Source organism: Bos grunniens, chromosome 10 (genome assembly GCF_055505025.1).
Source record: "Bos grunniens cultivar Pamir isolate PY7600 chromosome 10, Bosgru_T2T1.0, whole genome shotgun sequence".
NCBI lineage: Eukaryota > Metazoa > Chordata > Mammalia > Artiodactyla > Bovidae > Bos > Bos grunniens.
Genome location: NC_141174.1, coordinates 59,883,657 through 59,897,616, shown reverse-complemented (window position 1 = coordinate 59,897,616; position 13,960 = coordinate 59,883,657). Strand labels below are relative to the sequence as shown.

The 13,960-nt window shown below is 35.2% G+C and overlaps 2 protein-coding genes across 3 annotated transcripts in view; one reads left to right on the top strand and one right to left on the bottom strand.

Annotated features, from left to right (window-relative positions):
* The window catches only part of ATL1 (atlastin GTPase 1), a 74,173-nt gene extending 65,224 nt beyond the window's left edge, over nucleotides 1–8,949 (top strand). Inside the window, exons 11-14 of one of the 2 annotated variants that reach the window (XM_086321590.1) lie at nucleotides 654–725; nucleotides 1,798–2,229; nucleotides 6,293–6,307; nucleotides 8,114–8,949. In XM_086321590.1, the coding sequence (XP_086177716.1) occupies nucleotides 654–725; nucleotides 1,798–2,229; nucleotides 6,293–6,307; nucleotides 8,114–8,224 (630 nt within the window). In that variant the 3' untranslated portion in view covers nucleotides 8,225–8,949. The remainder of the gene's footprint in view (nucleotides 1–653; nucleotides 726–1,797; nucleotides 2,230–6,292; nucleotides 6,308–8,113) is intronic. The other variant, XM_086321591.1, reaches the window with a different exon arrangement.
* Nucleotides 8,950–9,545: 596 nt separating this feature from the next.
* Nucleotides 9,546–13,960, bottom strand: part of SAV1 (salvador family WW domain containing protein 1) — a 30,772-nt gene continuing 26,357 nt past the window's right edge. The window contains exon 5 of the mRNA XM_086321592.1: nucleotides 9,546–10,958. Within this exon, the coding sequence (XP_086177718.1) occupies nucleotides 10,757–10,958 (202 nt within the window). The 3' untranslated portion in view covers nucleotides 9,546–10,756. The remainder of the gene's footprint in view (nucleotides 10,959–13,960) is intronic.

The following is a 13,960-nucleotide window of genomic DNA, read 5'->3' as shown; positions in this document are numbered from 1 at the left end:
TTGCTTTTCCCATACTTTTTTTAAAAATTTCTGAATCTTAATGCCTCCTTTATGTTATCAGTGATACACTGTTCTATCAGTAGTAATCTTTAAAGTTGACATAGTTTTATGTATGAGTACATGTGTGCAGTCGTTTCAGTCGTGTCCAACTCTGACCCTGTGGACTACAGCCTGCTGGGCTCCTCTGTCCATGAGATTCTCCAGGCAAGTGGGTTGCTATGCCCTCCTCAAGGGGGTCTCCTGACCCAGGGATCAAACCTGTGTTTCTTATGTCTACCTGCACTGGCAGGCAGGTTCTTTACCACTAGTGCTGCCTGGGAAGCCCATTAGTATATATAAAATGTATATATTATTTCCCATGTGTCTGGATTTATAGATTCTCCCACATACACACACATTTGGTGAAAGGCTTAATCATTTTTTAGATGAATAATCTTCCAAATGAAAATTCATTTTTGAACTATGGTTTATTGAGTAAGCTATAGTTTATACATTTTGAAATTTTAATTTTACTAATGTAGAAGATACACAAGTATTTCAGCACTTTTTAAATTATCTGATGACCTTGAGTTTTTGCATATTTCTTGCATGTTGTGTGTATATATGTGGAAGTCTAATAACATTTTACATCATACTTTGTACTTTGTCCAAAGGCCACAGCAGAAGCTAATAATTTAGCAGCCGTGGCAACTGCCAAGGATACATACAATAAAAAAATGGAAGAGGTAAGAATATTTTAAATCACGTTTTAAGTAAAATCAGTATTTCTTCCATGAACTCATTCTTCTTCCACGTCACACTGTATACACATGCAGAAGTGGCTCTGACTTATGCTTTCTCAGCCTATGTGTATCACATTTCTTTTTATTGTATTCCTCAAGTATTTTAAAAACAAATCAAGAGAACATGACATATGCAAAATTTAAATGTATTTTAAATGAATTCTCTCTATAACATATTTCTTTTTAAAGGGGTGGAGAAATACAGATTTTTCCAGTATTTGTAAGATCTAAAGAGCTAAAATAACATGCTACCCTCTCCACTATACCTCCCCGTATTCCACAAGTCCAATTTCTATCTTAAGTATAAAAAGTTGTTAGAAACAAATAAACCACAAGGGCCAACATTTCTAAGTACTATATTTCCTCTTTTTACTAGTAACATTCTAAATTAGGATGCATCTACTGATTATTGTGTATATCTATTAATGTGATGAGTTTTCTTTCCACTGAAAATGTTATAAAATCAAAACTGCACCCCAAATTGGTAGAGCCTTGGAATCAAGGGAAATATAGTATATGGTCTGGTGTTTATGACATAATTAAAGGGGAAATGGAGTGAGAGTCTCCTATGTATATTTAAATCTCACCCGTAGTTAACGGTATGGGTAATTGAGATTTCCCTTGTAACTTTTGAAAAAAAGTTGAAAAAGTGGTCCATGAACATTTAACATGTTTCCATTTAGTCTCTTGAAGAAAATACTGTATGGACTCCAAACAAAAATCAGTGAAACCTTTTCACCTTGAGGAAATTGGACTCAGTAATGGCTATTCCAATCTGTGTTGAAAAGAGAATAAAAATTAAGGCTTTAATATGTCGCCTATAAAGTTACCAGTCCCACTTATAGTCTCCCCTGATAGAAATGGAGTGTGGAAAGATATGGGTTGACAAAATAAAATGTTGGCTCCTTCTGATTATTAATGTGTTCTAACAGATTCAGCTAGCTAAGTGCAAAATTGTGATACAGTTGCTAGTTTTACTGTGCACTGCATAAATAATACTTCCTATTTGATACAGATCTGTGGCGGTGACAAACCATTTCTGGCCCCTAATGACCTGCAGACCAAACATCTGGAGCTTAAGGAAGAATCTGTGAAGCTATTTCGAGGGGTAAAGAAGATGGGTGGGGAGGAATTTAGCCGTCGTTACTTGCAACAGTTGGAGACTGAAATAGATGAACTCTACATCCAGTATATCAAGCACAATGATAGCAAAAATATCTTCCATGCAGCTCGTACCCCGGCCACACTGTTTGTTGTCATCTTTATCACATATGTGATTGCTGGTGTGACTGGATTCATTGGTTTGGACATCATAGCTAGCCTATGCAATATGATAATGGGACTGACCCTTATCACCCTGTGCACCTGGGCATACATCCGGTACTCTGGAGAATACCGAGAGCTGGGAGCTGTAATAGACCAAGTGGCTGCAGCCTTGTGGGACCAGGTATGAACACTGAATTCTCAACTAAATGCAGCACCTATTTGAATGCCATCTGTGTGCCAGACACTATGTTAGATATAGTAAAATATACAGGTAAACATGACTTTAAGAATTTTATATAGAGTTTGTCTAGATGGCCAGATACAAACTATAGAAATAGTTTTCCAGTCAATGTCTCACTATTTTTCAAAAATACATGGATTAGGTAGTGTTTTTCTTATCCCTAAAGTTGAGAGAAAACAGTTGAGTTTTTATTTAGCTGATTGTGACTCAAGTATTTGTTGATTACTTCATACTTAAAACCTATCATTTGACTAGCATTGGTTTTGTTGTGCTGTGCTTAGTTGCTCAGTCGTGTGCAACTCTTTGCAACCCCACAGACTGTAGTCCACCAGGCTCCTCTGTCCATGGGGATTCTCCAGGCAAGAATACTGGAGTGGTTTGCCATGCCCTCCTCCAGGGGATCTTCCTAACCCAGGGATTGAAGCCACATCTCTTTCACTGTAGGCAGATTCTTTACCATCTGAGCCACCAGGAAAGCCCAAGGATACTGGAGTGGGTAGCCTATCCCTTCTCCAGGGGATCTTTCTGACCAGGAATCAAACCAGGCTCTCCTGCATTGCAGGGGGATTCTTTACCAGCTGAGCTACCAGGAAAGCCCTTGGTTTCATTCAGTTCAGTTCAGTCGCTCAGTCATGTCCAACTCTTTGCAACCCCATGGACTTAGGCACTCTAGGCTTCCCTGTCCTTCACCAACTCCCAGAGCCTACTCAAACTCATGTCCATCATGTTGGTGATGCCATCCAACCATCTCATCCACTGTCATCACCTTCTCCTCCTGCCTTCAATCTTTCCCAGAATCAAGGTCTTTTCCAGTGAGTCAGTTCTTCGAATCAGGTGGCCAAAGTATTGGAGTTTCAGCTTCAGCATCAGTCCTTCCAATGAATATTCAGGACTGATTTCTTTTAGGATGGACTGGTTGGATCTCCTTGCAGTCCAAGGGACTCTGAAGTGTCTTCTGCAACACCACAGTTCAAAAGCATCACTTCTTCGGTGCTCAGCTTTCTTTATAGTCCAACTCTCACATCCATACATGACTACTGGAAAAACCATAGGTTTGACTAGATGGACCTTTGTTGGTAATGTCTCTGCTTTTTAATATGCTCTCTAGGTTGGTCATAACTTTTCTTCCAAGGAGCAAGTGTCTTTTAATTTCATGGCTGCAATCACCATTTGCAGTGATTTTGGACCCCCGAAAAATAAAGTCTGTCACTGTTTCCATTGCTTCCCCATTTATTTGCCATTAAGTGATGGGACCAGATGCCATGATCTTAGTTTTCTGAATGCTGAGTTTTAAGCCAAGTTTCACTGTCCTCTTTCACTTTCATCAAGAGGCGCTTTCTGCCATAGGGTGGTGTCATCTGCGTATCTGAGGTTATTGATATTTCTCCCAGCAATCTTGATTCCAGCTTGTGCTTCATTCAGCTTGCCTTTTCGCATGATGTACTCTGCATAGAAGTTAAATAAGCAGAGTGACAATATAACCCTGATGTACTCCTGTCCTGATTTGGAACCAGCCTGTTGTTCCATGTCCAGTTCTAACTGTTGCTTCCTGACCTGCATACAGATTTCTTAGGAGGCAGGTCAGGTGGTCTGGTAGTCCCATCTCTCAGAATTTCCAACAGTTTGTTGTGATACACACAGTCTAAGGCTTTGGTGTAGTCAATAAAGCAAAGGTAGGTGTTTTTCTGGAACTGTTGCTTTTTCGATGATCCAGTGGATGATGGCAATTTGATCTCTGGTTCCTCTGCCTTTTCTAAATCCAGTTTGAACATCAAGAAGTTCACAGTTCATGTACTGTTGTAGCCTGGCTTGGAGAATTTTGAGCATTACTTTGCTAGTGTGTGAGATGAGTACAATTGTGCAGTAGTTTGAACATTCTTTGGCATTGCCTTTCTTTGGGATTGGAATGAAAACTGACCTTTTCCAGTCCTGTGTCCACTGCTGAGTTTTCCAAATTTGCTAGCACATTGAGTGCAACACTTTCACAGCATCATCTTTTAGGTTCAAATAGCTCAACTGGAATTCCATCACCTCCACTAGCTTTGTTCACAGTGATGCTCCCTAAGGCCCACTTGATGTCGCGTTCCAGGATGTCTAGCTCTAGGTGTGTGATCACACCATTGTGGTTATCTGGGTCATGAAAATCTTTTTTGCATAGTTCTTCTGTGAATTCTTGCCACCTCTTCTTAATATCTTCTGCTTCTGTTAGGTCCATATCATTTCTGTCCTTTATTGTGCTCATCTTTGCATGAAATGTTCCCTTGGTATCTCTAATTTTCTTGAAGAGATCTTTCCCATTCTATTGTTGTCTTCTCTTTCTTTGCACTGATCACTGAGGAAGGCTTTCTTATCTCTCCTTGCTATTCTTTGGAACTCTGCATTCAAATGGGTATATCTTTCCTTTTCTCCTTTGCCTTTCACTTCTTTTCTCAGCTATTTGTAAGGCCTCGTCAGACAACCATTTTGCCTTTTTGCATTTTTTCTTGATGGTCTTGATTACTGCCTCCTGTACAATGTCACGAACCTGTCCATAGTTCTTCAGGTACTCTACCAGATCTAATCCCTTGAATCTATTTCTCACTTCCACTGTATAATCGTAAGGGATTTGATTTAGGTCATACCTGACTGGTCTAGTGGTTTTCCCTACTTCAATTTACATCTGAATTTGGCAATAAGGAGTTCATGATCTGAGTCACAGTCAGCTCCTGGTCTTGTTTTTGCTGACTGTATAGAGCTTCTCCCTCTTTGGCTACAAAGAATATAATCATTCTGATTTTGGTATTGACCATTTGGTGATGTCCATGTGTACAGTCTTCTCTTGTGTTGCTGGAAGAGGGTGTTTGCTATGACCAGTTCATTCTCTTGGCAAAACTCTGTTAGTCTATGACCTGCTTCGTTTTGTACTCCAAGGCCAAATTTGCCTGTAACTCTAGGAAGCTCTTGACTTCCTACTTTTTCATTCCAGTTCCTTATTATGAAGAGGATATCTTTTTTGGGTGTTAGTTCTAGAAGGTCTTGTAGGCCTTCATAGAACCATTGTTAGGAGCATATATAAATGACCATCTGAAGTCGTATCACTGTCTCTTTTAGTAAAACCTTTCAACACAGTATCTGATTACTTCAGATTGTCTCTTTAAACTATTCATTTGTACCAGGCCCTAAAATGAGTCCAGGTCAACTTCTGGATCAGCTGCTTCTGGGTCAGTTGTCCTCTATGGTCCAATTAACCAACCCAGGGTCACCATGGTCTGCTGTTCAAATAACTGATTATGGACAGGGGAAACAATTATAAACACACGAGAATAAAAATCATCTCACCTTTCATTCTGGAAGTATCAATTACCACATGAAAATTTCAATAAATTTAGTGAAACTAAAGTTGAGATTCTTCATAAAATTTTGGAGTTAAGACTTGTGAATATTTATGGTCTGCAGGTAGCAAGTGATAGCTACAATTATCTCAGCATTGAGTATGTTTATATTCTTTAAAACCAAATTGTAACTGATGGATATACTGTGTGTCTTTGAAGAATCTAATTGAGATATATACTGATAAATGGTAGCACTACTGGAAAAGAATTAATTAAAATTGGATCCTCTGAGCCACTGCCTCAAAAAGCCCCTCAACCTCAAAAGATGAAGAGGGGCTATTTAAGGTAAATCCCAAAGCCCTCCTAGAATATGATGCTGAAACCTGTGATAAATATAGAATTGGGCCCTTCAGAAGATTCAGATTAAATACGTAATCTAAATTGAAAAAATCTGCAGGGGTATATGGTCTAAATATTTTTAACTTGAAGTAACTGCTTTACTAAGTTGTGTTGGTTTCTGCCATACATCAACATGAATCAGCCATAGGTATACACATGTCCCCTCTCTCAAGGTGTATTTGTTCCTAAATGCTCTCAAATTACTAATGTAAATAAGGTTGATTATCATAGTGCTATTAATGAAGCAGGATATATACTTCTCTTTTCTCCCCTTTAATCTGCCTTTACCACAGGGAAGTACAAATGAGGTAAGTTAAATTTTTCTTAAATTAAGAACTATTTGTATATTTATAAACATTATGATTGTCTTATTTTATGAACCAACTAGTCATTAAAGGATGTCTCAATGTAGAGAGGTTTTAAAATATTTAATTTACTCTGAACATGATATATAATTTTATCTGCATATGAAACACAAGAATTGATTATCAGGAATATTTTACTTCTGAATGTTTAGAAATTTTCAAAAATCTTAAGCTCTAACATTGGGCATTTTGCTCTACTGCAGTGAAACAAGTAGTTATGAAAATCTGGAGGAAACTTAAGTAATGCAGAGTAAATAGAGCTACAACCTTTAGAACTGTGGCTTCTGAAAGAGATACTGTACCACTTTAAGCAGGTTTCAGGCCAGCATGTAGTGTAACTAACTTTCTTGGCATACCTTGGACCTGACCTGTAAATTAGTGTTCATTTCTCCCACTGCACATGTGCAGAAAGTCTGTATCTGAGGAATAATCTAAGTTTCTATGAAGGAATCATTTTCACATAAGAAAAGTTATTTCTGTGGACTCATTTAGGTCATTACTTTCAGAAAGCAATACTGATCTTCAGCAACTACAGTGACAGTACGTAATTCTTTCCTTGGTTTCTGCTGTTTTATATATAACTAGGTTATGTCTGCCAATCAGATACCAAGGATATATTTAATATTTATAAGTCAACAAGGAATTATTTTATGTAAAATTCAGTAAAATGAATCTACTAAAACAGTAACAATAAATTTCAACTTTGTAAATCAAATCTTAAGAAAAAATACGAACTTTTAAGAAAACATTGATTAAACTGCATGTATTAGAATCAGAATAGAACTAAGGTTGTGCCAGTATGCATTTGTAAATTGATGATGGTATAATTCAGAGTTAAGAAAATAGCCATATAGACTCAAAAAGATAAAAATGAATGGAATTTCCTGGAAATTCTATTTAAGGATATCAAGCTTTTATTCAGCCTTTAAAAATATTCAGACTTTTTAAAGACTCTAGAATTACATCAGATAAATTGGTCTTAACTGAGTGTTCATTATGTGAAAGTCAGAGGAGGTAATGAATTTTAGAAACTAGGTGAGGGGTTAAAAAAAACATAAAAATATTTATGGACACTTCAGAAAGCAGTATGTAAACATTTCTATGATGCAAACACTGTTACACAGACAAATAACAACGACAGAGGTAGTTTTAATGAAGGAAGACTTTCTAAGGTAATGTTTCTGAATAAAGGTTTTGTAAGCTATGAACTGATTAGTGGAAGCAAGGGAAAAGAGCATATTTGAGAAAGCCCATCATATCAGGAAATTATGGAGAATAAAAAGTGGTCCCTTTCTGAAAAACCTATCAGGAAGGTCCAATAGCAAGTATTCTACCTGTGTATAATAAATTAGCTATTGGCAATCACAAGTTATGAGCTCCCACAATTATTCTAAAACTAATAATATTCACAATATGAGTTTTCCACATCCCTGGGATACAGTGGTTAGGAAGCTCTCCTCCAAAAGGTGGGAACGGTAAAAGAAAATGCAATCCGAGGATAGAACATTTACCATAGAGATCAACCTGCATAAGTAGTACTATCAACACACTGGAGAGTTGAAAATACTTTTGACTGCTGAGATACTAGTTATTAGTATATATGTTAGACAGATTACTAAGGATTCCAAATTTAGCATGCTAAATTTTATATAGTACCATAAATTACACTAAAAGGAAAAAATTTATATCTATGTATTTAATAAAATGTTTTATCATTTTTTAAAATAATCTTGATTATTTTATTTCTAGGCTTTATACAAGCTTTACAGTGCAGCAGCAACCCACAGACATCTGTATCATCAAGCTTTTCCTGCACCAAAGTCAGAATCTACTGAACAATCAGAAAAGAAGAAAATGTAACCCCAAATTTAAAAAACACAGGTGCATGACCAAATTGTCAATTAAATATTGTTTTACGTTTCCATGCAAACATACAAAGTGCTTCCATCAGAACAGAGTAGAATGCCAAGCACCTCTGAAGACTGCACAACAGCTTAGTTCTTTTACTTCAGTGTTTAATAAGCAGATATATGTATGCATGGTTATATCATTTGTTAACATGTATAGTTTCTTGATTTTGTCTTCAAATATGCTATTATAATTTAAAGAATTTGTCTATTTATGATAATGGTACATGTGTTCTGCTTGAATTTACTCAATACTACTACTGGGTTATAGTTAAACCATGTAGTAATATTACTCCACATTTGGATATGCTCATTTAATTTCTACAGAAGAATTTTTAAATTATTTCACATAGGCATTTGTTAAAACATAGCTCAATAGGCTTGATTCAACCTATACCATCTTACATATACCATTAGCTTTTATTATAAAAGACATCTAAGAGAGCTTTTCAGTTGCTTTATCAGAAACTATATATTGCTTCTTTTATATTATTGTTTAATATAGAATATAAACCTCTTGATCAAAAATGCACAAAAAAATCACTTTGTATATGTATTTGAGTTTCACTGCATTGTATATTTTTTCATTTGGTACACAAAGATATGTATTCATCATAGGTTTATTCTTTTAACATGTGAACTATTATTAAAGTTTATTCTGGTTCCTAAGATTAAAAACAACTGAATTTGGAAATGTTTGGGAGGCGCTGATACAGAAGAGGAAAAGTTTCTATCTCTTTTTTAAATTCAAAATGCATTTTCTCTAATGTTGACACCATTACAGATTTAGCTTTTCATTTTAACATATGTATGCTGATCCCATTTAGGTACCTTCCAGTTCTTTTAAACCAGTGATTCTATATTGTATTTCTAATTACTAAAATCTGTAGTGGAATTTCATACTTTTTAGAGGATAAAAATGTGTAGTAATGAAAGAAAAAAAAAAGTAATGCCTCTTATCCAGGAGCTCTAAAACAGAGTAATTTATAACTTTCTTAGAAATAGCTAAGCTTTAGTTAAATGAAATGGTAATATTAAGTAAAGAGTAAAGATGGAAAAGTATGTGAGAGTTCATAAGATATATAAGCTCACATCTTAGCCAAGTTTGATCACATGGCCTGAGAAATAACTTTTCCCACTGATAAAATTCCACTGGCCTATTTTCATTTTTGGATACCCCTTTCATTCTGCTTCCTTTGCCTATGGGCCTGCTGAATGGAAAAGTAGACTCTTTGTAAGCATTATGCATAAAACATGGACTCAAATGCAACACATTTAGTTTCCACAAAAATATATTTAATAAGCTTGTTATATAAAACCAAACATTTAACATTTTCAACATTTTATCAATAATTCATATTCATCGATATCTAACTAGAACTTTATATTTTGAAAGATTACCTAAACTAAAAATTTATTTACATATTTACAACATGTGTAAATATAACTGAACAGCTATTTCAACAAGTGTTGAAATTCACAGAATTGTAGAGATTTATAGGCTAGCTGTGCCATAAATTTGCCTGCAGTCAAATGTACTGTGCTAGTTATGAACAGTGTCTTAATAACTACTAAACCAAAAGGCAAATAAGTTGGGAGGAAAATGCCAACTTTTAAACTTCTGTGACAAACTCTTAGAAGATTAAAAAATACATACAGTCAAATTTAATGACCGAGATTTCTTAATGAATCCCTGATTGTCATTTTTGGCAGCTCAACCCAGTCTTTTAGGATGGCAGCGTGCTATGCTGTTGGGAAGCGACCTCAGTCTTATCAGAACCATGTTACTAAATGCCGTAAGAGCCCTGGCCCAAAGGAAGGAAGTAACATTAGCAACTCTTGAGTACTGTACACAACTTTCCCACACAGGCTGGAGCCTTTTACCTAAATTTATCCCTGAAACATTACAGGTCCTTCACCCTTTCATACCAAAAAAATATTTTCCCAACATGTTTTAAAACAGTTCTTTACAGCTGGGGGCAGGGCAGAGTAACCCTATATATTATATATAAAAATGTATCACAATAAAGGTTCCAAGTCCTGTTTTGTTTTGAACTACACAATGGTAATACTTAAACCATCCAATTCCAGACAATATTCCATACTACAGCAGTAAACGCTTTTTAAATACTGCATACATTATCTCTTTCTCTGTTTTTTAAAGAAAGGTACTACTATTGTGATAGTCTACCAACTGATCATTTCCTATTTAATATCTGGTTAAATGACATTTGTCTCCATCAAGAATATGCAAAGCAGTTTTCAGATATACAGCATTTAGAGTGTCATTGTTGGCCCTTAAAGTGATAAACTCATTTTTTCTCAATAAAATAATATTTTTAATAACAAAATACATGTAAAATTAGAACTTTATAATTTCCAAAAAGTAAGCTGCCTTTATTAACCAAAGTATTTGCAGTTTTTTAATCTGTGAAAATATTTTAAAGCCCTTAAAAAACTTAAATTTTGTTTTTAAAAAATTAACTTAAAAATTCTTGCCATGTTGCTGGGCATACCACTGCTGTCTCTGCTTACGATTTTCCAACTCTGTGAGAAGAGCCTGTCTGTAGGCTTCATACATTTTAACGATCTGTTCCAGTTCTTTCATGAAAAGCAACTTTAGCATTCCCTGGTATGTGTCCAGGTCAGCCAGCTGAAAGAGTTCCCACTTCAGAATATGGTCGTATCTGTTTTAAAACACAATCAGACATATGTTCACACCATATACATAAATATATATTTATATTAGTAAATTGGTCTATTTTATAAGTACCAATTTTACTGTAATTAATAAACCACAAACTTCAATTAAAAATAACCAAGTTATTATCTGCTAGTTAAATACACTTTTTTAGGAAGAGGAAAAATCTGCTAATATTACTTCATTTCAATTTAAAAATACCTATTTTGTTCATCTTATGTATCAGTTATTCTAATATTAACACTAGGTAATAGTGAACACTGATTTCAAATCACTGTGGTTCTGTAATTTTGAAGAACACATTTCATGCTGTTCTTAAGTTCATCCAAAGTTAACTGTCAGGAAGGTAAGAATACTTTAGACCATACTGTCCCTCAAAGAACAGTACAAAAAAATAGGCAAGATCATTTGTGTCATTAGTGTTGATAAAGCTTTTTGAGGTATACTGTTCACTATAGCAAACAAGGAACTAAGCAGGTAAACAAATGAAAAGGAACCATCATTAGTGGGCTGCATAATCCTGAGGCTGCGTATACGCTATTACAAACAACAACAAAAAACAGAAAAACTCAAGCCAAAAGGAAAGAACAGCTCTTTTCAGAATGAGAATAAAGACTGTAGAAGACTGCATGATATGGGGATGGACTCATGTAAGTTTACATTTATATACATTTCAGAAGGCTTTTCGTCCCTTTTCAATGGGTAAGTACATCACATACTGCGACGAAGTATACAACAATCTACTAAAGTGGTAATTTACACTTTGCATTGAAAGGGACCTGAAGACAGCATTCTAATCCAATCATCTTATTTTATGGATGAAACCTATAGAGGTGTGTATGTATATACGTGTGTATATGTGTGTGTGTATATGTGTGTGTGTATATATATATATATAAATAAATAAAATTGTTCAGTGACTAAAAGATCAGAAAGGTAGAAAACAATAGGGACCAAGATGTATGAGAATAATAGTTCTGAATGATTAATACCTACTGAGACTAGAAAAAGAACTAGAGCAAAGCATATACCTATATATTATATTTCTCAAATCATACTGCAGAACAGACAGGAAAGAACTTTAACTGTAAATTCTAATAAATTTATTCTTAATAATTTATAACATTTCCTACCCAATGATTCTTTGGTAACTAATTTATCATCTTATTCCAAGGGGATCATATAATTTTTTTTTTAAAAAGGGAAACAGCAAACAAACATAAAGCAGCCACTATGAGCCACGTACTGTGCTTGGCATGTTGACATACCTTTCTATGCAACTTGGGTATGTGTACCAGAATACCAGAAGCACAAAATCACAAGGTAAATATAGTTTGGACCCCAAATTTATTAATTTAATTAATGAGCACAGCAAATTTACTAACAGATAAACTTAGCAGAAAGCTAAGTTTATAAAAAATAAGTTATATTCTCTTTAGACGGAAACTCCAATTGTTGGCCAAATTGGGAGTCATACTACAAAAAATACTGAGTCTCCATGAAGAAACTATTTGCCAACTATTTGCCAAATTGGAGAAATACTACAAAAAATACAAAGTCTCCATGAAGAAATAGTTGTAAGGTATTTCCTAGAACCTCTGCCATTCATGTAGCTTAAGATTTCACTTATTTGTTTGAAACAAATTCATAATTCCTAACAACAACAAAAACCCTTAATCTCCTTAAGTCTGAATTTCATAGCTAAGGGGCATTTCAGCAATGTCTACTGATTCAAGATGCTTAAATTTATGCCAGGCGAACTATAAGCATGTTAAAGCTCATTTATCATCTGGATACTTTATAGAAAGAAAAAGGAGGGAGAAGAATAAATATAGTAATATTAGAAAATATCAAACTTGTTTTTAAGACATGTTTGGGCTTCCCTCGTGGCTCAGTGGTAAAGGACCAACTTGCCAATGGAGGCAATGTGGGTTTGATCCCTGGGTTGGGAAGATCCCCTGGAGAAGGAAACAGCAACCCACTTAAATACTCTTGTCTAGGAAATCCAATGGACAGAAGAGCCTGGCGGGCTATAGTCTATGGAGTCGTAAAAGAGTCAGACCCAATTTTGCAAGTAAACAACATCATTCTGTATACACATTCAAGTTTTTATAAAGAAAAAAGCTTCAGATAACTTTCTGACTTCCCATCTCAGCATTTGGCATCAAGAATAGGATTTTGTGTAGAAGCAAGAAAATCAAGAGTATTTAGTGAAAATACTCTGGGAAGAAGAAAAAGCACTCTAAGGAAAACCATAAATAATAAAAGTATGCAATCTGTCAATTTCCATTCCAAATCCTTGCCCCTGCTGTTTCTGTATAGTGACTTCCCTCTGCCTATGCCTGCTATTTAATTTTTTAAAGAAAAAAAAATGTATGTAATTCCTATTCTTAATGAGCCAAATAACCTGCTTCAGTTTAACTTTTGGCCACTATACTCTGTACAGGTAAATCATTCAGAAAATAGGATGTAAACTACTCCAGTATCCTTTTCTTTTGCTATATTTTACCTACATCAGTATTCTATTCAAACGGTACTATAAATAGCCTATATACACAAATAGCAATTGCTGTAATGCTACCAAAAAACCTGGTTCACACGCCAATGGATGCTGCCTTCAGGAGCCCAGAAAGTACTGCTATTCCAGGCCCCAGGTATGGTATATAGCCCAAGTTCCCTGTGCCTGCCTTATGTAACAGAATGCCCACTCCCTTTCCTCCTATACCCAGAAGTGAGTCAACAGTGATACTGCAGGATCATAGACACAGGAATAAAATAGTCTGTGCCACAAACTATTGGGGACTGGGGTGGGGGCGTGTGAGGAATAACAAAGTAAACATGTTCCTGATGTTCTTTTTCCTGTTAAAGATTAAATCTTTTAATATTCTCCTATAGTTTAGCTTGCTGACAATTACGTAATACATTACAGACTTCTATGATCAAACTTAGAAACCTAACTTTACTAAACCAATAAATAATTAGAATATT